Source organism: Dryobates pubescens, chromosome 20 (assembly GCF_014839835.1).
Source record: "Dryobates pubescens isolate bDryPub1 chromosome 20, bDryPub1.pri, whole genome shotgun sequence".
Lineage (NCBI taxonomy): Eukaryota > Metazoa > Chordata > Aves > Piciformes > Picidae > Dryobates > Dryobates pubescens.
The window spans coordinates 14,198,332-14,225,438 of NC_071631.1; the positions used below are offsets into that span (position 1 = coordinate 14,198,332).

General features: G+C 54.1%; 3 protein-coding genes across 3 annotated transcripts in view; 1 reads left to right on the plus strand and 2 right to left on the minus strand.

Moving 5' to 3' along the window:
- Positions 1-1,150: 1,150 nt before the first annotated feature.
- Positions 1,151-6,088, minus strand: CBX2 (chromobox 2). The gene is made up of 5 exons (XM_054170954.1): positions 5,997-6,088; positions 5,854-5,897; positions 5,168-5,233; positions 3,108-3,177; positions 1,151-2,629 (listed from the first exon to the last, which is right to left on the minus strand). Exons 1-5 carry the CDS (start codon positions 6,066-6,068, stop codon positions 1,271-1,273), a joined length of 1,611 nt encoding a protein of 536 aa, XP_054026929.1. The 5' UTR covers positions 6,069-6,088; the 3' UTR covers positions 1,151-1,270.
- Positions 6,089-7,077: 989 nt separating this feature from the next.
- RBFOX3 (RNA binding fox-1 homolog 3) overlaps positions 7,078-27,107 on the plus strand; it is a 189,503-nt gene continuing 169,473 nt past the window's right edge. Inside the window, exon 1 of the mRNA XM_054170633.1 lies at positions 7,078-7,298. The gene's annotated coding sequence lies outside the window, so the exon portion shown is untranslated. The remainder of the gene's footprint in view (positions 7,299-27,107) is intronic.
- On the minus strand, positions 11,119-21,310 carry ENPP7 (ectonucleotide pyrophosphatase/phosphodiesterase 7). Its single transcript, XM_054171097.1, has 7 exons — positions 21,064-21,310; positions 18,063-18,208; positions 16,552-17,172; positions 15,769-15,982; positions 14,911-14,969; positions 12,372-12,426; positions 11,119-11,363 (listed from the first exon to the last, which is right to left on the minus strand). Exons 1-7 carry the CDS (start codon positions 21,308-21,310, stop codon positions 11,119-11,121), a joined length of 1,587 nt encoding a protein of 528 aa, XP_054027072.1.

Below are 27,107 nucleotides of genomic sequence, written 5' to 3' on the forward strand. Positions count from 1 at the left end.
CACCCATACAGGCGTTCTCAAGCAGCTTCAGAGCCCTTTGACTGGAGAGAAACATGGATGGTCAGTGGGAGTCAAACCCAGTGAGCATCCAGGGATGGCTCTAGCTGGGTTCCCAGCACAGAGGGCTTGATCCACCCTGTCTCTGCCTGGGTACTCTGCTGTAGCTGAACAGAGCAGTGACCCTGCAGACGCCAGGCAGCCCAAGGACCAACCTACCTGCTGCTGGAAGGGTTCATGTGCTCTGCAAGACTCAAAACAATATTGCTCAGCTCGGTCCCTGCAAGTGCCTGGAAACTGCTGAGCAGGGTGGGGGGATGCTGGTGATGCCGGGACAAGGCAGAGGAGCAGTGCTGGGGCTCCTGGGCTTGCACAGCAGTTTGGGCTTTACTTTCCTCTCATAGTCATCTCTTCTACAAAGAAGCCAGTGACTCCCAGGGCAGGACCTTCCCAGGGCAACAAGGAGGTACCCATTGCCAGCAGCCCCTGGCTCTTAAAGAGGCACCTTTGATGGCCATCTCATCAGTGGCATCCAGGATTGAGTCTTCCCTAGACTGGGTTTATTCCCCTCCCTTTAAAAAAAAATAAAAAGAAGGATTTTCCTTAATAAAAAATGTAAACAACATTTCCCTATCAGCTGGAAAGCACAACAGAAACGTGGGCTTCACCATCATTGGAAGTGACCTTGCCCAGGGGGGTGGCTGGGCTGAACATACCCTGAAAAACCCCCAATCAGCAACCATTCCCCAACAGCCCCTCAAGGGCTGGGAGCAGTGGCTGCCTCATTTGGATTGACTTGCAACTCCCCACACCTTACAAACAGATTCTGGGGACCCCAAGGAAGGGATCGACTTCTCCTCTCCCAAATAGGAGCTTGGCCCACGGCGGCTCCACACCCTCTGCCTGCTGCCAGAGGGTCACAGAACTTGTCACCTGCTGTTTCAAGCTGTAAAGCAAAGAAACCTGCATACAGTGAAGCCTGGCTCAAAACTTGCCAGCCTATCACGCCCAGCAGCACTAGTGCCCCTGCCTCTGGAGAATGGCACCAGTTTGGGGCACTGGCTCTGGAGAGGACAGGTAGAAGCTGGGGGGGATCCATTGACCCGCTGGCAGTTCTGAGCAGGTTTCACCGTGTCTTTCCCAAGCTGCTCTGGACACGAGTCCCAGCAGGTCTCATGCATTCACTTGAAGAAAGAAAACCCTGGTGGAAGAGCTGGGCAAAGCTGAGGGTGAGGCTGAAGGACCCTCTCTCCCTCCCCTTGTGCTCCTGGGCTCAGTATTGCCGTAGGTTGAAAAACCCAACGCTGGTGGGAGACTCCTTGACTGTGACTGTGATCAGGTTGGCGGTGACATCGGTGACAAAGACGTGCTCGATCAGGCTGCGGGTGGGTTTCCAGTCCTGGCTGGTCTGGATAGAGACAGACATGTTCTGACCCACGCCTGGGAACGACGCCGAATCCCGGTCCGAATCGGAGCTGGTCTCGTCCCCTGTGCTCACTTCGGAGAGGGCAGCTGGCTTGCGGTTCTCGGTGGCTGTGTGCCCCTCCTGTGTGCTGGCTGTGCCACTTTTGGCCAAGTCCCTGTCACCTGCTCGGTGTGCCTGCTTCTCGTTCTTGCCACCGTCCCCCCCTGAGCGCGCACTGGCGCTGGCAGCATTCAACCCGGCAGCCGCTGTGCCACTGCCCTTTGTGCCCCCAGCCCCTGTGCTTGCTGCTGTGCCACCGCCAGAGCCTTTGGACAGGGCACTGCAATGGTGCCGAGGAAGGTTGTTCCCACTGGCTGTGCTCACACCGTTTTTGACACTCTGCAAGTTTAGAGCTTGGAGGTTCAGCTCCTGGCTGGAGGCCTGCTGGTTGCCAGCCCCAGATGAGCTTGCTGGTGTCTTGTTGCCATTGTGCAGCATTTGGCCACCTGCAGCAAACCCTGATTTTTGCTCCCCTCCAGCACCACTGTTAGGAGCCTTCGTGGTCTTGGGTCCCTGTGTGCTCAGCCCAAGCTCCCCAGATCCTTTCTGGTTCCTCATTTTTAAGTCCAGGCCTAAGCCGCTCTTGCTGGATGCCTGCGACTTCAGTGCCAGCCTGCCCAGGGGAGAGGTCTCTGCCGAATTCTGGCTTTGGGACATCCTGTTCATGTAGTGCACAATGGAGCTCTGCCAACTGATCTGGGCCCGGTTTGGGCTCGTGGAGCCACTCTTCATCATGTTGGACAGGTTTTCTGCAGATGAACCCCCTGAGCTGAGCCCAGACAAGGTGCCTGGCGAGTCCTTCAGCATGGCCATGCCTGAGCCCTGTGAGCTGTGCTGGGGCTGCAGCTTCCCCATCAGCTTGGTGCTGCCACCCACCTCCTTCCGGGATGTTTTCAGCACCTTTGTCAGGTTCACCGTCCTTCGAGCTGCTTTCTGTTCTGGGGGAAGAGGTTTCCTCCCACGCTTCTTCCTGGAAGTGTCTTTCATGTCAGGCTTTGCCACCAGGATCTGAGCTTTCTTCTGTGGTACTGGGTGAGTCTCTCTGCTGCGGGGACCTCTCTTTGCTTCCAGGTCACTTTCATCCTCTTCATCTGAGGAGGAGGAAGAGGAGGATGTGGAGGAAGAGGAGCTACTTGACTTAGCTGTTTTGGTAGGCATCTCTGGTTCCTGGGAAGCAATGGAGAGGAACAGTGAAAAGAATTAATACAAATTACCAAAGAACCACCGTGGGCATTGCAAATCCTGCAGCATTGCCTGGCCAGGTGCCTCAGACATGGGCTCCTTCTCCACATTATCTGATCTGCTCATCCTTTGTCATGAAATGAATTAGGGAGTGTGCAGCACAAAACTGAGCAGGCTTCAATATCCAGTAGGGCCCTTGTGCAATGTAACTGTTTCCTATGCTGTTGCCACAGCAGCAATGAAGAAGTGTCCTCCTCACAAGCATCCTCATCCACCCATCCATCACTGCAATCTTCAAAGCCCCTGACACTGGGTCAGCAGACATTGTTGTGTCCTCACCACCCTCCCGAGGTCAAGTGTTCACCACACCCTGCACCGTGGACAGACATGCTGGTGCCTTCCAAGGCCACAATCCCTCCAGTGCCATTGTAACCTTGGAGTTCCACCACCACTTGGGACTCACCACATGTTTCCTGGGCCTGCCCCTGGGCCTCTTGCCCCTCTTCCGATTCTGTACTTCTTTTTCGTGCTCCCTGAAAAAGCAACGATTAAAGACACTGTTTGCAGGGAAGAAAAAACATCCAGAATTACTCTGATTCTCCCTTTCTTCTGTCATTAAAACCCCTCTTGCTTGGGATGCTGAAGGCTCAGCTCATCTGAGCAGTGGCTGGGAGATGTCCTCAACCCTTACCAATGTGTGAACTTAACAGACTCCAAGCACATCACTTGAACCCACACTGCTATGGGTACATCACACTCCAGGGCAATTAAAAAGCCCCAAGAACTGTATGGAAATCTGGGATCTGTAGAGTACAACCTCCCCCATGTGGCATCTGGACCATTTACCCTATGAGATGAGCACAGGTCACTGGAACACTCGGGTTGTAAATGTGATGCAATGCAAGAAAAAGAACTCCAAAGTGGGGAAACAGTGATAAAAAATGTGGTTGCAGATCAAGGACAGGTATCTGGACATCAGGGTGCCCAGGTGGCTCAGCAGCAGGTACCTGCCCTCATTTACTGAAGGAGAGGTGAAAGAGAAACTCTCTTGCACACAGCATGGGATTGACCTGCATGCATGGTTGAAACGTATTTACCAGACTGCTCACAGAACTAAAATCCTCTGCCATGCAGGACCTTCCCAGTCCCTTTGCCCCACTGGTGCCTGTCACAAGCCTTTCAGACAGGCACTCAGTTTGGTAATGTGTCCCCTGAGAGTGACTCCTTGCTTGTCTTGCACTGAGTAAACTGAGGCTGGGCTCCCAACCCTGCTCTGCTATCTTTGCCAGCACCACTGCTTGCTACAACAGCATCCCCACCACAAGAAGCTTCCAGCAGTTGGAACCGTGTGGTGTTACCCATTCTGGACCAGTAACTCTTACCATTCATGGCAAGATTTGCAGTTTTTCTGGTACAACAGCAAGCAGAAGCATCCACCCCAACTCTGCCCTTGCTTAAGACACTCACAGAGCTGAGCTTCCCTTCCACTCACAGTGCCAAACAGCCGTGTGGGGCAAACCCCAACACATTCCCTGGAAACTCCACAGGTTTCCCCTTTGCTGGATTTGTTTCTCTTCTGCTGAACTGCTTGGTCTGGACATGGTGGCACAGGCTGACAGCCATGCATAGCCCAAGGTGGAGATACTGGAAATATTTCAGGTAACAAGACTATTTTGCAGCTGATTGGAAAGGACAGTGTTGAGCTGTGGTACATAGGGTGGATTAAATGCCGTGCTGCTGTCTGCACTGAGAACAAGGCTTCATTGAGAAAATGGATCCAGAAGCAAGTTATAATTAAATCCTATCATAAACTTGAATGATTTGTGTTAATATGGAAACAAAACATTTGGCAGTGCTGTGCTTACTGTAGCCAGCTGGCTACTGTTTTTAACCTCCATAGAATCACAGAATAATTAGGGTTGGAAAAGATCTTTAAGATCATCAAGCCCAAGTGTCAACCCAACACCATTGCTGCCTATTAAGCCATGGCCTGAAGAGCCACATCTATGTGTTTTTTTTGACACCTCCAGGGCAGTCTGTTCCATGTGTGGTTCCTGGTGTGCAATACCTGCACTAGCCCTGCCCCTGACCAAGGACACCATTTTCTCCCACCCATTACTTCCTCACTCTCTTATAGCTAGGCTATCCAGAAACACATTTTGGTGCCCTCCAAGCTCACTGTTTCCGCAGTACCCAGGTGCCATCTGCCTTCCCAGGGCCTGCAGTCGCCCCACAAGTACAGCAAGGCTGTGACTGGGGAGCCTCAGCTCTTTGCTGGTCCCATTGTACAACCGGCACAAAACCAGATTGTGAGCGGGGCCATAAATTCTTTGTGTTTCCCCAGCCCAGGAGAGCCGTCCGAGGTGGACCTGAACGGCGATTCCAGGAGGTGAACAAAAGGGCTGTGCCACAAAAGGCACCGCGAGCTTCAGCCTGTTGTTGCCACAACTCCCACCGCACGCGCAGCCAATTAGAACTTAATTGACTTTATCGTTTGCTTAGAAATATTTATCGTTTGCTCACTTCTTTTGGAAAGCCAGGAGGAGTCTCGGATCAAGGATGTTCTCCTCGGGCTCCCAGCTGTTGTGCCTGCAACAGAAGATACGGGCTGAGCGAGAGTGGGGGGCTGGTGCTCCCCACCACTCCCCTTAACAGCCGAGCACCGGGGGGAGTTCATCCGAGGACAAATGGGCCCTTCGCGCTGCCCGGGACCGAGTCCAGCGGGCACCGGGGCATCCCTGCAACGGGGAAACGGGGACATCCCTGCAGTGGGGAACTTGGGGCAGCTGCGCAACAGGGATCGGTGGACGCCGGTCCCCGCAGGGTGGCCAGGAAAGGAGCCCGGGGAAGCAGATCGGGGAGGGAGCGACCACGCCGCCGCGGGGCGAACCGATCCGAGCGCCGCGCATCCCGGGAGAGCTCCGGTTTCAACGGGCAGTCGCGCAGGAGGCCGGTGCCTGGGCGCCTGGTAGGGGGTGTTCGAGGGGCTCCAGAGTGGGGTTACCCGGCCCGGTGGCGGGAGGGGACAAGGGGGTGGCGGTGGGGGGGGAACGAAGCCCCACGCGGTGGCGGTGAAGGGCCGGGCCGCGGCCGCGCTTATTTGTAAACAAAAGGAGCAGCGCGACCCGAACAAAAGGGGCTGGCCGGGCGGCACCCCCACACCGTGCACCCCCGCACCGCTCCGCTCCGCACCGCGCAGCTCCACTCACTTGGAGGACCAGCCTCGCCACTTGACCAGGTACTCCAGCTTGCCCTACAGAGAGAGACGGAGAGAGGCGGGTTAACGGTGGCCGGGGAGTTGCCGGAGGGTGTGTGGGGGCTGCCGGGGAAAAGGGGGTGTGTGGGGTCCCACCTTGCGCAGCCGCTTGCTGAGGATGCACTCTGCGGCGAAGACCTGCTCTCCCACGCTGCTCAGCTCCTCCATGGCCCCGGCCCCGCGCACACGCACACACAAGCGGAGCCCCCCGGGCGCGCTCCCGATGCCGGCCGCGCACTCGCGGGCCCCCCCCCTTCTCCCCCCCCATCCTCCGCGCGCGTCCCCCTCCTCCCCGGCACAATACAGCGTGCGCGCTCCCGGTGGGGAGGGGGGTGGGTGAGGGTGGAGGGGGTGTGGGGAGGGCTCCCCAAATTCCCCGCTGGCCAATGGGGAGCGGAGGGCGGGGAGTGGGGGGAGGCATTGTCTGCGCACGACCCCTCCTCTTCCTGCCCGCGGGAGGGGGGAGTGGCCGCTGCCCGGCCGGAGCGGGGACAATGGGGACGGGCCCGGCCCGGGGCTTTGTCCCCCTGTCTGTGTGTGTGTGAGCTCGGAGGAGGAGGTGTGGGTAGTGCGGGAGGGTTTCGGTGGGGAAGGGGGAGCTCGGTGGCGTGGGAAGGGGCTCCATAGCTCGAGGAGGGTGTTATTGGGCAGTGATGCTAGGTACTGTGGGGAGGGATGCTGGGCAGCGCGGAGGTGCGGGGAGAGCGGGAAGCGGAGGGGGTCGACAGCACCGGGGTTTGGGGTTGGGGGGTGGAGTGGGCTTGGCGGCATAGGGAAGGGTCCCCTGCTTGGTCCTGCGTGCAACGACCTGGGCCTCGTGCCTGGACAGCCCAAGGTCTCCCCTGGGGACAAAGCATGGGATGGGAGTGGGGAGGTCGCCTATGCACCCCTGCCAGCCCTTACTGGGCTGGGAGCAGATGCTGGCGGCACGTTATTTTTGCTTGAGATAGTTGGCTGTAATGGAATAAATTGGAAAATGTCCTCAAGAGGGTGGCGGTTGCGTCAATAACCACCTCGCTGTCACAGTCAGGTATGGCCTGGCCCAGAATCCTCTCCCGGCTCTAATGAACGTGTGCGGGGCTAAGGGGCCACACCGCGGCACCGCACGCCAGCAGGGCGTGCAAGGCGGCGTGCGGAGCTGCTGCACGGCGCGGTGGGCGTGGAGCACTGAAATATGGTGCTCTACAGGCATGGAAGAAGATGAGTCAGCACCTCAGGGAGTTCACAACCGCCGGCCCGCAGCCTGCGATTAACCGTGCAGGAGCCAGCGGGGAATGAATTTCGGTAGCCCCGGCACTCGGGTGTCTGCAACGTGCAGGGGCTGAGTGGGACCTGGACGGGCAATGGGGTGTCCTGGGCATTGGGGCCTTACGCAGACCCCCGGCAGTGCCATCTCCGGTAAGCGATACTGGGTTTAGAAAAAAGCCTTTTTTGGTTTTTTTTTTTTAGCTGCAGGCTGGTGCGTTGGGCTGGCCCTGCTGCGGGGAATAATGGTGCTGCTGGGGAGACCCGGCATGATGAAGGGAGAAAATAGTGGCTTCATTAACGGAGCGGGGCTGGCTCGGGGGCTGTAGGACGGTGGATGTGCCTGGGGTGCTGGGTCAATACCGAGTAATTGTCCTGGGTCGAGCGCTGTCACGTTTTATTGTTTCCTTTTTACAATCGCTGTGATTGTTCGTTGAGCAGAACTGCTGGAAGCATTTTCTAACTGAAGGTGACACAGAAACGCAGCCCAGCGTGGCACTTCTGCTTTCTTTCAGAGTTCATTTACCTTTCCTCAGCTCTGCCCTTTGTGTGCAGCACGTCTTAAATTTTTTTGGGGGGGGGGGGGGGGTGGAAGCAGCAGCAAATGTGTGTGACTCTCTGTCCCGCTGCGCATGAGCTGCGTGTGCGCGCAGTCGGCATCCCCGGCCCGAGTGACCAGCGTGCTGGGGCGAAGCAGCCTGTGGGTCTCACCCAGCCACCAGGATCTGCAAGGCATCAACCAACCCCACTGGGAAATGGGTCCTGAGTCAGGTGATGCTGGGTGAGCTCGAGAGGTGAACCTTGCTGGGAAAAGGGCCCCGAGTCAGGTGTACCAGGTGGGCTCTTCTCCCCAGCTGCCCTTTGGTGCTGGTGTCTGGAGCTCCCTGTGAGGTCACAGGGATGGAAAGAGCTGCTCTGGTGCTTCTTGGTGTGGAGAAGAGGAGGCTGGTGGTGTGGAGATGCTCTGCTTGCTGAGCCTGAGGGAAGGTGGGGGTCAGACATGGGAGCAGCCCTTGGTGTTGGGCTCTCTTTGGGGACTGTGGGCAGTATTTAGAAGGCTGGTGCCTGGTGTGGGGCTGTGCCAGCAGCATTGTCCCCAGTCCTCCGTGGTCAGTCTCAACCAGTTAATTTCCAGCTGTGCAACCACAGCACTGTCTGTGTCCCTGCTCACACCTCCATGTCAATGGGGAGCCAAATCCCTTCATCTCTCATGGGGAGAAGGGCTGCATGGCTCTGCAGACTGGAAATCTCCTTTATATCCCTGGAGGTTTGCTGGGAACTAGTCCTGATCAGCACCTGGACTGCAGTGGGCTTTGTGCTTTCTGCCAGTTCTCCCCAGCTTGCAGCTGCAGGTTAGTTTGGGTAGTTTAGAAGCTGTGTGCAATGGTGGGGGCAGAGCACGTGTCTCTTTGGAGCACAAAGCACACCGAGCCCTGGCTGTCATCTGGTTCCAGGGTGGCACCTTCCTTGGGCTGGTCCCAGTTTTCACATTCAATGTCTTTAATGGAGCTGTGTGGTTAAATGAAAAATACCACTTTTTCTCAGTAAAGAAAAAGGAAGAGAACAAATCACTCTAAGCCTTAAAAAAAGCCTGAACTTGTGGCTTTGAAGATTTGCAAAAACAGGAAGTGAATTTAAAAACCCTGCATCTGTTTGTATGTTAAACGCTTGTGAGCTTTTATGTTGCAGTACTTGGGCTTGGCAATAGCAAAATGATCTTGCTGAAATTGTAGCTACCTGCCCCTTCCTAGTGCCAGGGGTGCCAGCCCAGCATTGCCCAGCTTTCTCTTTGGCATTTTGGGATGTTTTAGCGATAAAAAAAATGAAATAATTGTCTGTGAGAGCCTTGCTCCACTGACCTCCTGCCTTCTGCTGCTGACTCCAGCTCCCCTGGACCAGCAGCTGCATAGCAGGACTAAGGGCAAGGAGGGCTGGGGCTGCAAGGGGAAACATGGTGTGGGGGGGTTATAGATCCTGGGATGTCCCCTTTCTGCTGAGTTGGCCAGATGGGCACTTCCCTGAGCTTGGCTGGCTGGAGGGGCTGCAGAGGCTGCTGGCTGGGTCAGAGCTCCCCAGGAGGTGCAGGAGGAGATACCAGCCCACTGCTGCCGAAATTGCATCTCCCTCTGCGAATGCCTTTAGGCTGAATTCAGTGTTCTTAGTCTCTGACAGAGACTTCACCTTGCCAGAGAAACTTGGGAACAGGCAGCAAATAGCTTGGCTGCCACATTCCCCAGCTCCAGCTGAGCCAAATGACAGTGGAGCCAATAAACTCAGCAGTTGCTGAGAAAACCTTTGGCATCTTAAAAACGAGACTCAGAGTCCTGAACTAATCTGGTGGAACATAATTTCATAGCTCTTCCCAAGTATGCCAGACATCCCAGGAATGCGGTGTATCCCTAGTTATATCAGTTGGGGCTGTCATGATGGGGTGGAGGTTTGCTGTCAGAAGGTGTTCACTGAAAGATCAGACTTTCCTGATGAAATCCATGGTGCTTCTGGTGGGTTAGAGGGCTTAGAGCAGGCACATGGGCAGGGCTGCAGGAACAAGTGTGGTAAGTCTAGGCATCACCAGGAGCAACAGCCTGTTGGGTCAAGCTTTGTCCCAGCAGTGAGGGACATGACCACTCCCTGGGGGCTGACAGAGAAAAGACCCCTGGCTGAGGAGCAGGACCATGCCTATTCCCACAGGATGTTTGGTTCCCATCTTCATGCCCGGATCCACCAGATGAAGGAGTGTTGTCAGGGATGCCCCCTCCATGCTTCCCTCCTTGGGCTTTTCTGGATCAGAGTTAATAGTGAGAAGGTTTTCTGGGGGGGGTGTGTGCCAAGTGTAGTAACATTAAAAGAATGAAGCTGTGGAAAGCCCAGGAAGCAGCTGGGCCAAGGTAGCCATGTTTGTTGTGGGCAAATGGTGATTGTTTTCCCAAGGTATCAGCCAATTGAAGCACAGAGATCTGCATATCATTTGTGCAGCTGGGTGTGGAACTCTGCAGCTTGCAGGGTGGGGTCACCAGAGCAGGATGGGGCGACCGCAGAGAATGTTGTATCTGGATGCCATGGCCATGTGCAGGAGCTGTAGAGACACGTGCCACCCCTGGACTGGTTTTCAAGAAGCAGCAATTTTCCTGCAAGCTGTGTGTCTGCCATAAATAAATAGGTGTGTGTGGAGATGTTTGTTGTTATGTTACCATCTCGGAGCAGTTGGGACCCCTGGGCAGCAAGCGTCTTTCTAGGGCAGGAAAAAGAAAGGGAAGCAAATGGTGTGGAAATGCATAGCAAATTGGGATGCAATACAGAGCGGGGCTCTCCCTGCTGTGTGACCCCCAGCCCCGCGGAGGGGGGTGGTGGGGAATGAATTACTCGGGGACAGGAGGGTGAGTGGAGGGAGGTGCAGTGCTTGGTGGAGCCCAGCGGCTGTGTCCACCAGCACAAACTGGTGCTGGATTTGCCAGCAAGGCCAGAGAGGGCTTTAGGCTGTCGCAGTTCTGCATGCCTGTGGCGTTAAACCTCCTCACAGCCATAACCTGGGACTGGGAAGCACTCTGCATTCCGGGGCTGTGCTGTCCAAGGGGAGGAAAGGACTGGAAAACTGAAGTGTGTGATGTGAATCACCAGGGCATCACTTGGGGAAACCTGCATGTTCATAGAATCATAGAGTAGAACCATGGACTAGTTTGGGTTGGAAGGAACCTTTACTTGGAATGTTTCCGGGGATGGGGCATCTCTCACTTCTCTGGGCAAGCTGGGCCAGTGTCTCACCACCCTCAGTGTGAAAAATTTCCTCCGTGTATCCACCCTGGTGTAGCTAGAGCTGCAATGGGTGCTGCGTGTGAGGGTGCACCCCGGGCTCAGCTGCTGCCACAGGAAGGTCCCGATGGAGCTTCAACTTTGCGCTGTTACGGGGCAGCACCGAGAAGCGAATTCTCCGTGGGAGACTCCGAGACCTTTCACACCGGGAGCGGGCAGCAGTTCATTGCGCCGGGCGAGCGGCCACTAACTGCGGGCAGCGAGATTCACCCGGAGGGGGTTTTATCATCAGCGGTGCCCCCCACCTCCGCCGGTAACGATCTCTCCCGGTGGTGCACCGGGCAGTGAGTGCGGCTCGGGAGCCACCGCCCGCCAGCTGCCGGTACTGCACCGGGGCACCGGACCACCCGGCCGGACCACCCGCCGGTACTGCTGCGGGACCGGCGGGGCGGAGCCAGACGACGAAAGCTGCAGCATGAGCCTGGGCCAGTCCCAGCAGATTTTCATAGAATCCTCGAATGGTTTGGGTTGGGAGAGACCTTAAAGATCACCTAGTTCCAGCCCCTGCCATGGGCAGGGACACCTCCCTCCCACTAGACCAGGTTGCTCAAGGACCCATCCAGCCTGAGTTTGAATACTTCCAAGCCTAGAGCCTCCACAGCTTCTCTGGGCAACCTGTTCCAGGGCCTCGACATTCTGGTGGTGGTGAAGAATTTCTTCCTAATGTCTAATCTAAATCGAGCTTCTTCCAGTTTCAAGGCTGTATCCCACAATCCTGTCAGTACCTGCCTTTGTGAAAAGCCCCTCTCCTGTAGCCCTCCTCAGATCCTGGAGGTGGATGAACACCCAGGGGAGCAGCAGCTGGGCTGAGGAGAGGGCAGGGGAGAGGGGTCTCAGGGAGAGGTTCTGTGGGGAGGATGGAGAGGCAGGGCTGAGTCTCTGGCCACGAAGGGGGATCCTCCTCTTCTCAGAGGCACCAAATTCAGAGGATGCTCTGTGTTTTGGATACAGTTGCACTAAAAAAGTTGCTTTTCAATATTTTTTTCCCTTTGCCCTGCTCCAAGTGAAAGCAGCTGCTGCAGGGTACAGAGAAAAGCAAACTGCAGTTTCAAGGGGCTAGAAATCTTCCTTGCAGGGATGTGGCAGAGCTCACTCTCCAGCCAGAGCAGTACCTACCTCATAGGAGAGTTTTCTGACAGGGATTTGTCTCGCTGAAATGCTGCCTTATGAATCAGGAGCTGAGGCAAAGAACCACTGCTGGGTGAGGATTCCCATCAGGAGGTTGGTCACCATAAACTCCATGATGCCTCTGGGAGTTGCAAACTAGATCAGGACCAGCCCTGCCATTATCCTGCTTTGCTCCAGCTGCAGCCAACTGCTGGGCACCCCGAGGGCCCTGGCATAGCTGTGCAGGTCCTGGCACTGTTGGGCGATGAGCTCTGCAGGCCTTGGCTGCTGGGATCTCTGCGGCACTACCTTCGCAGCCCAGCGGGCTGCTGCTGTCTACAAACACGGGCAGGGTTGTGCTGACCTGTGCAGAAAGTCCCAAGGTCGCCAACGGGATCTCTGGGAAAGTTCCTGTGCACTCTTACTGTGATTATTATTTTAAAGCCTGTTTGTGTGTGGCTCCCCTTTCGGAGCCTCCCTGTTGCTCACTGTGTGCTGCCGGCCTGACCCCCACCCCTCAGCACGGTCTCCAGCCAAACATTTTCTTCCTGTTTTCCCGGGCGGAGCGTGCGTCTCCTGTTTCATCTCGTTGGGTGAAGCCGACGCTGGGAAGGCAGTGAGTGAGTCTCTATGGCAACAGATGTTTATCGAGCCCCTGAGAGGAGGCACAGGGTTGGGGAGAGACACTTCAGCATCTAGGATGGGGTCTGGGGCGGCTGCCATGCTAATACCACGCTGGGAGGACTGGGAGCAAGGGTGTGGGATACTGAGGGATGTCCTGCTCCCCATCCTTGTGCAGTAGCCTGGCTGAGGGGTCCTGAACTGCTTTCTGCAGAGAGAAGTTTGGCTTCATATGAGGCCCTTTGCACTCAGGGTGCATCAGCTCCACTGCAGAGGGGGGCAGCAGATGGATGACACAAGTTGGTACAGGCTGTGCATGGCCCTGGGGTTGGGGACTGTGGGGCTGGGGGGTTTTCTTTGAGCTGAGGATCCTGGTTGTGCTGCTGCCACATCCTCTGTCTCAAAAAATACATCCTGGGTGATTACCCTCTCCCAGAGCTCCCAGGAGCTGAATCAGGGCTGCAGATGTGTTGAGGCTCATGAGTAGTGCAGCCAGGGCCAGTCCTCTTTGCAGGTTTTGAGCTCAGGGGGTGTAGTGCAATTTCCCATTTTTGTCTGCAGCCACAAGGGACAGAAAGGCCAGCAGAGTGGTGCTGAGGACACCCAGGGAAGTGGCTGGAAGCACTGTCTTTGGGATCAGTCCTGGACTCCAACCAGGATTCTAGGCTAGGTGGTCAGAATAGAGCTGGTTGTCCCAATGCTGTTGGTAGAACCAGTCTGGTCTTGAGACCAACAGAATCAAGCTGGGCCTCAGCATCTGTCTCAGTGTGTCAGGGCTGTCCACTTGGTCCCAGAGTCCAACACTGTTCACTGGAGGCTCTTGGTGTACTCAGAGCAAATACTTTTATTTGCTTTAGATCCTCAACTTGCATTAACTGTCCCTAAGTTGCTCTGCCTTGAGCAGATGGGGAAGTTGGGGTAATGTAGACATAGGGTGACCTTGTCAAGGTCAGACTGGACATCAGTGCCAGCTTCCACAGTGGTGCATCCTGGAGCTTGGGAGAAGCATCTCCCCACTGGGACTCAGGATTGTGGATCAGAGTTTTGACAACTCTGCACAGTTCTCTGAAACAGGGACTGGTTTTCTTTGAGCTATGTCCTTCCTCATCTCACCACACATTTCTGCTAGAGCTGCCTGGAACTCCAAGGCTGCCCAGCCAGGAAAGCACAACACTGCTGTTACTTCTTGTGTGTGGAGCCTATGGGCTCAGGGTGTGCTGTATTGGCAGTGCCAGGAAACTCCACTGAAAATGACTTTCCCTGATGACTCTCCAGGCACTTACACCTGGTGAAGGCAAGTGGCAGCCTCACATCTTTATTTCTCTTGCAGCTACATGCAGAGCCACAAGAAATGAAGCATTCACCTCTCCTTCATGATGCTCACACAGCTTCTCTCCTGCCTTGCCCAGGCTGTACACAGGGCTGGTGAGCAGAGAGGTGGTTAGGAAGGGCAGGAGGCAGGCTGGAGGGATGGCCAGCCCTTCCTTCTAGCCCAGCATGTACCCTGCCTGGATGGTGGCAGCACTGACCCAGGCAGTACAAGTCCAGAGTCCCTCTGCTCAAAGTGCAAAAGGTCTGCTGTGTCCTGTGGAGAGCATGGAGAGAACCCATAGAGACTAAAATGAGCTCAGGAACTTAGAAGAGTCCAAGAATGTGGGACATGTGCTTGCCTGGAGAAGAGCATTTTCAGTTTTGTTGAGGTATTGGAATGTGTCTAGAGAAGGGCAATGAAGCTGCTGAAGGGTCTAGAGCACAAGTCTTGTGAGGAGCAGCTGAGGGAACTGGGGTTGTTCAGCCTAGAGAAAAGGAAGCTCAGGGGAGACCTCATTCTCTACAACTCCCTGAACGGAGGGTATGGTGAGGTGGGGGTCAGGCTTTTCCCCCAGGGAACAACCAATAGGATGAGAGGTTTAGGTGTCAGGAGAGGTTTAGGTTGGACAGTAAGAGCAATTTCTTCCCCAAAAGTGTTGTCAAGCCTTGGATCAGGCTGCCGAGGGCAATGGAAGAGTCCCCATCCTTGGACTCAAAGCCATGTGGATGTGGTGCTGAGGGACATGGTTTAGTGGTGGCCTGGCAGTGCTGGGTTAATGGACCTGATGATCTTAAAGGTCTTTTTCAACCAAAATGACTCCATGATTCTTGACTTCCAGTGGTTTTTCTGGATATCCTTAGAGCAGTTACCTCTGATAGGGGGAATTTAATAAATTCCCCCCCAGTGTCCTAGAACGAGAGCAAGTGCCAGCATCACCGACAGCTTCGTGGCAGCAGGGTCAGGAGCAGCAGAATCTCCAGGGCCAGGAGCAGTGGTACCTGGAATGCCAGGATCACTGGTACCTGGAATGCCAGGATCACCGGTACCTGGAATGCCGAGAGCAGGAATTCAGTGTCTGCTCAGTGCCTGTCCTTATCCCCTCGAGCAGCCACACTATGGATTCTCATCTAGGGGCTTTGTCACCCTCAGACACTCCCTCTGCCTTGCCCGGGCTGGCACATCGTCACCCTGAGCACCTCCTGCTGCCCACCTGGGGGCGTCAGGCGCCGGGCTTTTGTGCCAGGGACATTTCTGATGCCTTTAAGGTTACCGGAACCCGGAGCGGGACTGGGGATGCTGTGTGCTGCAGGGCGGGCGGCACAGCAGCTTCGATGTGGCGACGGGGCCGCGGACGACGCCCGCCGGTGCCCCCGAAGCCACCAGGAGGTGGCATGAGCGGGAGGAGAGGCGCGTGGCGACCGCCAGGTGTCGCTGTTCCCGCGGGAATCCCATGCCCGTGACCGGTGCGGCGGAGCATGACCGGAGCCCGGTGCCGGTACCCGGTGTGACAGAGCACCGCCAGTGCCCGGTGGCGGTACCCGGTGGGAGAGAGCATCGCCCACTGTGGCAGAGCACGGCCACTACCTGGTGGGGCGGAGCGTGGCCGGTGCCTGATGTTGGTGCCCAGTGCGGCAGAGCATGGCCGGTGCCAGATGCCCACAGACAGTGCCTGGTGCTGTTGCCCGGTGCCCATGGCCAGTGCTCAGTGACAGGTGCTGGTGCCCGGTGCTAGTGCTCGGTATAGTGGACCATGCCCAGCTCCCACAGACTCACTCAGCATGGGCTCCATGATCGCCAGGGAGCCGTTGTGGGGCTCAGGGGTGATGCCCAGCAGATGGCAGAGGAGGGGGTAGACATTGACGCTTTCAAAGGGCTCAACCACCAGCCCCTGCTTGAAGGCCGGCCCCACAGCACGGAAGATGGTTTTCATGTTCATGGCCTCGTTGTCAAAGCCGTGTTCACCTTTGTTGAACTGGACTTTGATTCTCTGAAAGGGAGAGAGGGAGAAGATGTGGGTGCCCAAACCCTCCAGCCCCAGCCCTTAGCAGCAACACCAGTGCCTCCAGCTCTCCTGCATGTGGCTCTTGTGCTGTGCTCTGCAGCCCTGCATTCTGTTTAATTTCTCTGAGTTTTTTGAGGTTGATCTAGTAATGGTAAACTTTGCAGAAGCTGGAAGGCGCTGCCTAAACACAGCTCTCAAGCGATGACACCTTGTAAGTTTCCTTCCTAAATGTCAGCAGGTCTGAATTCTGTTGTACTGAGGAGCTTTGTAGTGGGAAGCTGCCTGTTGGCCTTGACTTTGGGTCTTCGCCTAATGCCAGGCCAGGAGATGATCCTGCAGCTAATACTCTGTGTTTATGTAAGCCCTGCACCAAAACTTTTGGAGCCTATTTTTTTTTTTTTATCTGAACAGCAGAGAATATCTTTCCCCAAAGAGCTGGAATTTCCATCTGTTTGTAGGGAGAGCAACCAACATGAAGGCATAAAGCCAGGTAGGTACTGGGACGCCAGAAGGACAGGAGGAGAGAGGCAGATATGCCTGTGCACACATCTTACCCCATGGATCACGTATCCTGGATCGCCGTACAGCACCAGTGGGGCTATCCGGGGGTGGTTGGCGTAGTGGAATCTCTCTGGGAAGTCTTCTTTCTTGTACACATGTAAGTTTGGGTGAGCATTCTTCAGGACTGAATACACATGCTCTAGTTTTCCTTCCTTTGGCAGCAGCAGCCCATTCGGTCCATAATCTAAGAGTTCAAACTGGATGTCTTTGAATGAGAAGTTTGCTACTTTCCTGATATGAATCTCATTGGTCTTTATGACGGTCTCCATGCCGTGGTCAGATGTGATGATGAGGTTGAGTTTTGATTCCAGGCCGCTTTCCCTGATACGCTGTCTCAAGAAACCAATGGTTCTGTCCACCTTCTCGATCACTGTTTTCCTCTGGGTGGACTCGGGGCCAAACTTGTGCCCTGTTGAGTCCGGCTCACCGAAGTAGAGGGCGATGAAGTCGAGGTCGTGCTCTGTGAACCACTTCATGGTGATGTTAATGTTCTCTTGCCAGTTGGTTTCATTGTTGTAGTTGAAGATGATGGGCTCCACCAGCCTCATGTTCACTTGTTCCCCTTGATATTTTGCCTTTCCTCCAGGGAAATAGATTGAGCCTGTCTTTAAACCCTGTTAGTGGAGACATTGCATAAACTCACCTGAACTTGCTCTGCAGCATCTCTCCATCTGTCAATGCAGCCACCTACTAATGTGGTTAGTTCATTCAGTCCCCTAATGTCTACCTCTGCCTCTAATGAGGTTTTTCTTGCTCATTGCCAATTAAAAGTGATTAATTGAAATCACTGCCCTTCCCAGAACTCCTGCATGCTGGCTTTCTCACTGTGTTACTAACACTAGTTAGAACTTTGTGAACAATGACTCATTTGTACCTTGCATGGGCTCTCCAGCTTTTGACCATCAAGACATTGAGGTGTGTTTGACTCCAAACATAGAAACCCTCAGGCTGAAGTCAATGAGGCCAACCTGGCAGGTTAAAGACAGGCAAAGATATTCATCTTGGGCCAGGTCCTGGGTCTTGGCTCGAAGTCAAATTCAAACTTGCTGCCTGCTGGGATCTAGGAATGCCTTGCTGCAGTCCCTAGTGTAGAGGGGACCAGCCTCTGCTTCTGCCACCCAAAAGGTCCTGGATGAGGGTTGTGCCTTGGAGTGTTCAAAACCCCCAAGCTCACTATGCTCCCGAAGGAACCAGCTGAAGTTTCTTTAAACAGGAAAAGGATAGCCTGTTTTATTAATGTCTTAATAAAGCTGAAATGCATCTCTCTCTTTTTTTTTTCCCCTTCCCTCCCTATTTTTAATAGAATGATCATAATTATTCCTGCCAGTGTCTGGGGATTTCATTTTTTTTCCTGCTGGTCTAATTAGCCTGTCGTTTGCAGCGAGGATGTTAGCTCATGGCCACTAGAGATCGTGGCTTGCCTGTAACTTTTCCTACATTGCAGGCAGGATCCATCTGAGCAGGGTATGCACAGGGTCTTTGCATGTGAAGAGGTGCCACTTGCCTGTCTCTGGGCAGTGATCCAGATGGGCAGGCTCCCGTTGTCCCACCAGCTGTCCACGCCTTGTGTGCTGTAGTAGGGCAGCTTCTGTCCTGTGCTGGTGTTGAACCACATGTTGTGAATCACCCCGTGGCTCTCCAGGTATCTGCCTGTCAGGAAAGATGCAGGAAGTAGGAGTGAGCCAGGCTGTGGATGAAGTGCGGTGGGCCTTGCCCCTGCAGTGGGCAGTGGGCCAGCTTTGGGTCAGCAGAGAGCTTCTGTCTGCTGCCCCCTTCTTGTGTCCCATCCCAGCCCTTTTCACAGAATTGCCTAGATTGGAAAAGACCTTAAAGAACATTGAGTCCAATCATAAGCTCAGCACTGAAAAGTCCTTGGCTAAACCATATCCCTAAGCACTGCATCTATGGACCTCTAGGGTTGGGGACTACACCACCTCCGTGGGCAGCCTGTTCCAATGCCTGATAACCCTTTCAGTGAAGACATTCTTCCTAATATCCAACCTAATCTTCCTTTGGCACAACTTGAGGCCATTTCCTCTCGTTCTATCACTTGTTACTTTGTTGAAAGGATTGACCCCCACCCCTCTACAACCTCCTTTCAGGGAGTTACAGAGAGCAATAAGGTGTCCCCTGACTCTTCATGTCTTCAGGCTAAACAACCCCAGCTCTCTCAGCCACTCTTCACAAGACCTGTGCTCCAGACCCTTCACCGGCTTCACTGCTATTCTCTGGACATGCTCCAATGCCCTTCATGGGGTGAGGGGCTCAAAACTGAACCCAGGTTTTGTGATGCAGCCTCACCAGTGCTTATACTTTGACTCCTTCTCCCCTTACCTTGCACAAAGTGGGGCATCCCAGGTCTAGGGATGCTGGGGGACATACATGCTCTTCTCAAGGGATGGTTGATGTCTCAGCCAGACCTGAAGCAGAGGCACCCTCATGCCAGTGCTGGTGCTGCCTGGGGCTGCTCCTGCCTTGCTCAACACACACAGGGTTCTCTGTTAGCCTGCAGTTATCTAATTGCTTTGGTGTTTCACTTTCCCTGTTTCTCACACCCTGTGAGGTGAGTGTGCAGCAGAAGTTCCTCTTGGAAATGAAAGGCTTGCACCTTGCACTGTTACCTCTCATGCTATTTTGATTATTCTGGTCCTGAAGAAGGCTCAGTTACTCCTGTGCAATATCCCCATTATCCCTCTATTGACGATGCCTCCCTGCCTTTTCCCATCAGCAGATTTCATTAGCATGTTCCACTCTTTTATGCCAAGGTTATTAATTAAAATCTTAAATAAGATTGGCTCCAAAATCGATTCTTCAGGAATTCCCTTGTTCCCTTCCCTCCAGCCTGACAATATCCTCTCACATCACCTGCTGTCCTCTTCCCCACGTCAGAGGTTTGGTACTAATCTTCATCTTCTCCATCTTAACTAATGATTTCCCGTGTGGCACTGTATCAAATACATTACTGAGGTCCAGAAAGATTAAATTTAGTGCATCTCCCTTGTCTAAAAAAAAATAAGAATCATTTATCTTATCAAAGGAGCCCATTGAGTTGGTTTGGTGCTAGTTACCTTTGATAAACACAGCTTCAGTTCTGTCCCTTTCTGCAGCTCTTGCCTGATCTCTGGTTTACTGGGGAATCTGGATTAGGAGAATATTGTGTGGAATCATGTATTGGGTTTGTGCCTTTGTAGGTAGATTTGTGTGGTGCTGTAGCAAGCACTGCAATACAGACACACATTAGAGGCTATTGATGTTTGGCACCTATGTAACATAAATAGTGCAGATTTGCTGATAAAAACGAAGGGAGGACATCACAGGGAGAGACTAATTTGTGCCAGAGATTAGCATGAGTGACTAAAGTAAATGAAGCCTTAGGCTGCATGAACTGTGCTTTAATATTTGTTTTGTGACTCCAGTAGATAGGGAAGTGTAAGTGAACTTGAACTGCAGGCTGTCCTGTAACAATAGAGAAGGAAATGCCTCAAGACACAGCCATAAAGGGTGCCTGGGCACTGTGAGAGTGAACCAGAAGAGAAGGCTCCAGGCTCCCAAACAGGACAGGGCTGAGCAGAATTGCCATTGGGAAATCAGGTGACCTACAGACACTGTACATCCAGGAACAATGGACAGGCCCCCAGCTGGAGCTGCAGCCCACCTGCAGTAGGAATAACTGTACATAAAAGAGATCATCTGGTCTACATTAAAGTGGAATTTAGGGATGGACCCTGTCAGGGTGGCCTCCACATAATTCCCACCATAGTCTAGGTGGTGGCTGTGTAACTCCTGTGACATCTGGTGCTGTTTACCTTTCATAACCAGGGGGTCAGTTCTGTCTCTTTCAGCAGCTATTACCTTCTCTCTAGCCTAGAGTGGCCAAGGCTGGATGGCAGCTTGACTAAGAGTCCTTCCCTGATCGTAGTAGTTTTAGGCTGTGCCTAGAAAAATTTCCACAGATCTTGAACAGAAAGTAGTAGAATGTAAATGAATTACTGTTGGATGTGAAAAGGAAAACAATGATAAGTTCTAAATAATCCCAGTGGACAGATACCTAACATAAAAGTTAGTTTTGTACACTACCTCTCTCTAACTCCTTCATAGCTCTGTCTTCTGCTGGCTTTGCTGACCTTGGCTGCATTGCTTTGTTGTGGCTAAGTATTAACAAACAGCTCTCTCTCTGCTTTTCTCCTTTCTTCTGTCATCCCATGTACAGGGGAAGGGAAGGGAGCAGGGAGGGGGAAGCTGTTGGTAGCCCCCTGCTTTATCCAGGGGGTGGTTCTTGTGTTGCTTATAAATGCGTGCATATTTTGAGACATACTCATTGCATTTCCTATTTAGATTGGAGTTTTGCTTGTAAATACAGCTTCCATTTGCTTTCTACCTGAGCTAGTCTGGCAATTTGATGGTTGGGAGGAGGAATTTTCAACCCACCACACCGATGCAGAAGGCTCAAACCCACCCGGCCCTGAGCCGCCCCTCCGTCTGGCTTGGGGCTGGCGGGGACTCACCGGTCAGCAGCGTGAAGTGGCATGGGCTGGTGATGGTGATGAAGGCAGGAGTCATGTACTTTGCCTTCACCCCCTCTGCTGCCATAGCATCCAGGTTGGGGGTGTCCACATCCTGGTCGTAGTTCCACCGAAAGCCATCAAAGGAGACCAGGAGGACTTTGCTGCGGCTGGGCGTCTGCTGCAGGGGGACACAGCTTGCTAAAGAGAGGGCAGCCAAGAGGAGCCCCAGCAAAGTGAACATCTTCATGCCCTTGAAGGGGAACAGCCCAGTCACCCAGAGAGCTCACATTAATAGATGTGGGATGGGACTAAGTTCAGTTCTTATCTAATCAGGCAGTTGCTGATCAGGTGCATGGCTTCAGCCAGCACTCTGTATCAGAATGAGCTCTTCTATTTTCTTGCCTAGCTGAAGTAGATTATCTGAGATTTCCTTCGGGGTGAAAACACCAAATCTGCCTGCTAGATCAGTGGCAGCAGGTGTTATTTCAGCACTCAGGAATGGGAGGAATTGTTCACAAGGCAGGAGACTTCTCTAGGGAATCTGTATGAAACCAGCCTCCCCAGCAGCTGGCATAACCCACCCTGGGCTGGCTCCCTGCACCCGTGGCTGTGTGTCCTTCCCATACCCCTGGCTTATGGTGCCTGCAGTTCAGCTTCAAAAGACAACTTGCCCTGCTTCCAGAACCACTCATCTACCTCCAGAGAGGTGCTCAGAGGCTCAGGAGGGAGCTTGGGTTTACCCGAGGTCCTTGAGTGTGACTTTGTGGAGCTAACTTGCTTGGGAAACAGACTCTTTGCTGGATCCAGTCTGTGCCAGCAACCCCCAGAGCTGTTCCAGGGGGTGAGCCTAACTCTGAAGCTTCCATGTCCCATCAGCACAGCTTCCACTGCTTGGTCTCTGCTGCTCACTGCGGGTGACCCTCACCCGCTAGTGCACTGCTGAGCTTCGCCATCTCAGCATCCCTTTTTATCAATATCTGCAGGTTTTTATGACTTCTCTGAGGTTTAATCATTGCTGATGACTCATTTCTCAGCAAAACTGAGTTTAAGGTTTTTGTAGACTTATGTAACAGAGGTTGACTTGCTTCCCCAGGGTCTGAACTCTCAACCTTTGTGTCTTTCCCTTTCTCCCTCTGCTCAGGTTCCAGATTTATTCCTCCGTGCTTTGCTTCCTAAATGCTCAGCCAGCCCCTCCTTTGCTGAGCAGAACCTTCTCCACCGGTTTCCCTGTCCCTGCCTGGGGCTATTTCTTGGTATTTCTCCCCCAGGGCTGAGCTGGGCAGATGAGTCTCATGCACATGCCAGGTTTCATCCTTCCTGGCCTGTGACAGTCTCTTTGTAGACCTGAGCATCCGTAAGTACTCCTGTCTGAGTCAAGTCCTCAGGGTGCATCAACATCTCAATTGCCTCTTGTCCTGTGCTTGTGTTTCCCAGGTTGGAAATGGGATAATTGTGCAAGGACACTATGAGAGGTTGGAATGATCTCACCAGAGAACTCATGGCTGACACAAGCCAGGAGAGTGGCTTTGAGCACTTTGCAAACAGAGTAAAGGAGGCCAGGTCGTGGTGGGACCAAGCCTGCTCTGAGCCCTACTCTGGCTAATGGAGGGTCTGACAGCAGCTCAGGGGGAAACCTTTCACTTTGACTTGGAGCTGCTGGGCTGTGCAGTTTGGTGTGCTGGGCTCTGCAGGGCTGTGCTGGGTGCTGGGCTGCTCTGGGCTCTGTGAGGCTGTGCTGGGCTCTGCTGGAGGCTGCTGATGTGCCTGTGCACTCTGGGTTTGGCCAGGCTGGAGCAGAGTGGTCACAATGCTGGGGTCATGTCTGCCCATTCCAGTCACTGCCATGGATCTGGAGAGCCCCAGGAGAGGAGCTGCTGGCTGGGAACCCTCTCTGCCAGCTGCAGCACTGCACTTCACTCAAGGAACTATTTTGTTATCAGCATTTGTTGCCCTGGGTATGTTACTGTCCTTTCAGCAAGGACAGAGGCTTTTTCCAGATACTGAGAGTTTAAAGTGCTTGTATGATAAAGATGTTATTGATTACCAAGCTCCTGGAAAATCCTAAATGTTCAGCAAGTTGTGAGGTGTGTCAGTGAGTCCCTGGCCGTGGCTAACAGTGCAGGGAAAGGTCCTGATAAGTTATTGTGTTCATCAACTCTGCTGGGAGTGAAGAGGCTGGAGGCATTGCTCCCATCTCAGGGGAGTATTTTATGGCAGGAGTGTCTTCTCTTGATATTTGGTGTCTGAGGTGCAGGAGGCACAGGTAAAGAACATCACCTTTGGCCACCCTGCCTGGGGCCACTGGCCCTCTCCCCATAAAAAGGCTGATGCAATTGATGTTGCACTAACAGCACCCAAGGCACCTTTCCTGCCAGCAGATGTGCCTGAGGGGCCAGGGCTGCTCCGGGGCCACTGTGTCCCTGCTCAGCACCCTCCAGATCACAGGCCTCTTGCTGACAGCACTTATCCTGCATCCTTGGAAGCAATCATGTGCAATGAGCTACACCCTGAGGGCACACATAGTCAGCCCAGCACCTAATTGGAGAAGATGGTGCCTGCAAAGGCATGTTGGGGCTGAGGCTGTCCTCATGCTTGTGTACCAAAGACAGAGGAAGGGGCTAGAAAATCGAAATCCTGAGCACAGAGATGTCATCTGCCACTGGAACAGCCCTGTCTGAAGTGTGCTGTGCAGGGACACAGCCTGTTTCCAGCCTTTGGAAGAAGGGAGGTGCCACCATCCCTTGGGCAGAGCTGCAGCTTCCCTGCACAGGGAATGTCTGTGGGTAGCTGCCAAGGTCTGTGCTGGGGGAAACAGTTTGGTCAGGCAGGTAGGGGCCAGGTGGGTTTCTCTGTTTTATTGCTTATTTTTAAAGGGAAAAATAAAAATCTCACATTTCTGAGGGGTGCCACACATTTCAGTCAGGGCTGGCACACTTTGTCACATGTGTCCACATGGATTGGTTATTGATGTGGTCTCTTGGGGGGTGGGAGGGTGGCTGCACCTCCAAGAGTAGGGCTGAGCTACAGAAGGCTGCCCAGGGAGAGACCCCTCCCAGGTTTTGGAGGGTGGGATTGATGCAGGCTGGGATGGTGCACTTGAACCTAACAGAGAGGATGAGTTGATAGAAAGCAGGTAGATGGTTTTCTTCTGCTCACCCTGCTGGCCTGTCTGGAGCAGCTCTGCTCTGTAGATCAGTTGCATTGTCCCGGTGGTTAAGATGTTGTATGTGCAGCCTGTTGGAAAGAGGGTGAAGGAGGAAAAAAGGGGAGAGAGGAAGTGGGCAGAAGAGGGAGCAGAGCATTGAATAGAGCAGCTGGAGATGTCCTGGTTTGCTCTTTACACTAAGCATCAGCTTGGTGCAGCTCAGACACAGGGTAAATGTCTGCAGGGCTCCTCTTGGCTCCCAGCACATGATTGCCCAGGACTCAGATAAGCTTCTTATCAGCAGTGAAGGATCTAGTGCCAAGACCTTGTGGTTGAAGATGTGATTCTGCTCTGGTGAGCAGAACCAGGAGGAGCTCTGCAGCTGAGGGTTCCTGGAGTGACTACCAGGAAAACCATGGGGAGCTAGGGAGTGTTGAACCGAGCTGTGGAGTCTGTGGGGGCTGATGGAGTCTGGGTGCACCTGGGGCAGTCTGTGGGGGCTGATGGAGTCTGGGTGCACCTGGGACAGTCTGTGGGGGCTGATGGAGATTGGGTGCACCTGGGACAGTCTGTGGGGGCTGATGGAGATTGGGTGCACCTGGGACAGTCTGTGGGGGGCTGATGGAGATTGGGTGCACCCAGGACAGTCTGTGGGGGGCTGATGGAGATTGGGTGCACCTGGGACAGTCTGTGAGGGCTGATGGAGATTGGGTGCACCTAGGACAGTCTGTGAGGGCTGATGGAGATTGGGTGCACCTGGGACAGTGAGGTGGGGTTGATGGGTGGAGCAGACTCTGTTCTACTCCCTGCAGAGTGTAGCTGAGGGCAGCTCTTGGAGAGGAGGTTGTTCCAAGGCAGAGCACACATCTGACTGCTCACACTCACTGCCATCCAGGGTGAGTTGATGCCCTCCATGGGTGTTCAAGCTGTTTTATGCCAGGCATGGCCAAGGAACTGGAATGCAGGTGGAGAAAGTACTGATAATGGCTTCAAAACCAGGAGAAGAGCAGGAGTGACAGTGTGCTGCAGGAGCAACCCTGGACTTGGCCTTAGCCCTGAGGCAGATGGAGGGAGGAAGGTGCTCCAGCCAAGCAGCTCATAAAGCCTGGAAAAGAGGTGAGGAGGCTGGAAAATAGGCTTTGGTTGCTGCTGGGGAGATCCTGGGCCTGGCTGCCTATACTGGGAGGCAGGAGTTTGGGTCCTACCTCTGTTCCTGAGAGTCCCAGAGCTGTGGGAAGCTGATGGGACTCCTGTGCTCCCTGCCTGCCACTGACACTGCTGCTGGGGGCATGTGGGGGGCACAAGGGTCCCTCAGTTGGGCTGTCTGTGAAGGGCAGGTGGTGGGGGAGAAGGTGGGGTCCCTCTTGATAATGTTGTTGTGGTCCCTCCCGGGTGTTTGTCTGGCTTTCTGTAAGCAGCTGGGATGGACAGTGTGCTGTCTGCTCCCTTCTAGGAGATGGTGCACCCATGGTGGGTCCAGAGGAATATGTGTGTGTGTGTGGGGGGGGGCAGATGTGAGGAGGGGGCTGAGCTGGTCAGATCTACCCATGGTCAGTATGGAGTCTGAGAAGAAAGCAGGTGACACAACACTGGGAACACCCCAGCCTGTGTCTGGATCACAGGGCAGCTGTTGCTGTTGGGCTGCAGGATCTGGGAATGGGGACAGTAACGTGAGTGTGTGTTGTACAGCCCATGGTGACAGAATCTGGTGATGGCTAGGGATGGAGCACGAGTCCTGTGCTCCATGAGAAGCCTTGGGGGATCAGGGCTATGTTTTCATCCCCAGTGGTAGAACAGAGTGACCTCAGGGGAGAACTGCTTTGCTCCACAGGCACACTCAGAAACTCTGCCTTGAGCACAACCCCAGGCTGTGATGCTCTTGAGAAGTCACTAGCCATGTGCTTGGTCCCCAGAGACTCCCTGCATGGAGATCAATGCTGCTTCCCTCCCCTGGCTTAGGTCAGATCAGGCTCTGGCCATCAAGTTCCAGCAAGGGTGGGAAGGGGAGTAGCAGGGGTCAGCACTGAGGGGGACTGCGTCAGAATATGAAGGGAGCGTGGAGCTGGGGTCAGGCTGGCTCAAGGACCCAGGAGTTTGATGAAGTCTGGGGGACAGGGGCATGGCAGGATCTCGGTGCCAGGGCTGAGTCAGCCTGGAGGTTGTGCCCACTCACTCTCTGGGGCTGTCTGCCTTCCCAAGTGCTGAATGTGCTCCTGGGTTGAAAACCAAGACTCTCCTGATGGAGCCCCTTGTGCAGTGACTCAGCCAAGTGCCGGCACCACCCGGACGGGCTCCAGGAGTACTGGGTCAGGGGAGGGGGGGACTGGGGCATCTCTCAAGGTTGGGGCCTGTGCAAGCCCTGACTCAGCAGCAGCTCTGTTTACCTGGTCTGGTGCAACACCTTCTGGGGAGAGTGACTTCCTCGCTGTCTGGTTTGTGCTCTGTGTCCTGACCCTTGGGGAGTGACCCAGCCCAGCGCTCAAGGAGAGCTTTGTATACTGAGTGTGGTATTGTGTGGTCTGCAATAACCCTTTGGTCAGTTGGGATCAGCTGTCCCACCTGTGTCCTCTGCAAACTTCTTGTGCATGCCCAGACTATTCACTGGTGGGGTGGTGCTGGGCTCTGTCAGCCCAGCAGCATGGGTGGGAGTAAGGCTTTGCGTGGCTCTTCTGCTCCAGCTGATGTCCCCACAATGCCCATAGTCCCCTGCACCCTCCTGGGTTGAGTCCCACAGCAAGGACCAGCATGTGGAGCTCACAACAGCCTTTGGTCCGCAAGAAAAATGGCCTATGGCTATATCTTGGCTCTTGATCCTTGAGTGGGGCCCCTGGGTGATGACAAGGGACTCAAGCTCCTTCTCTGGCAGCAGCTCTCCCATTCCCTCTCACATTGTTGCTGT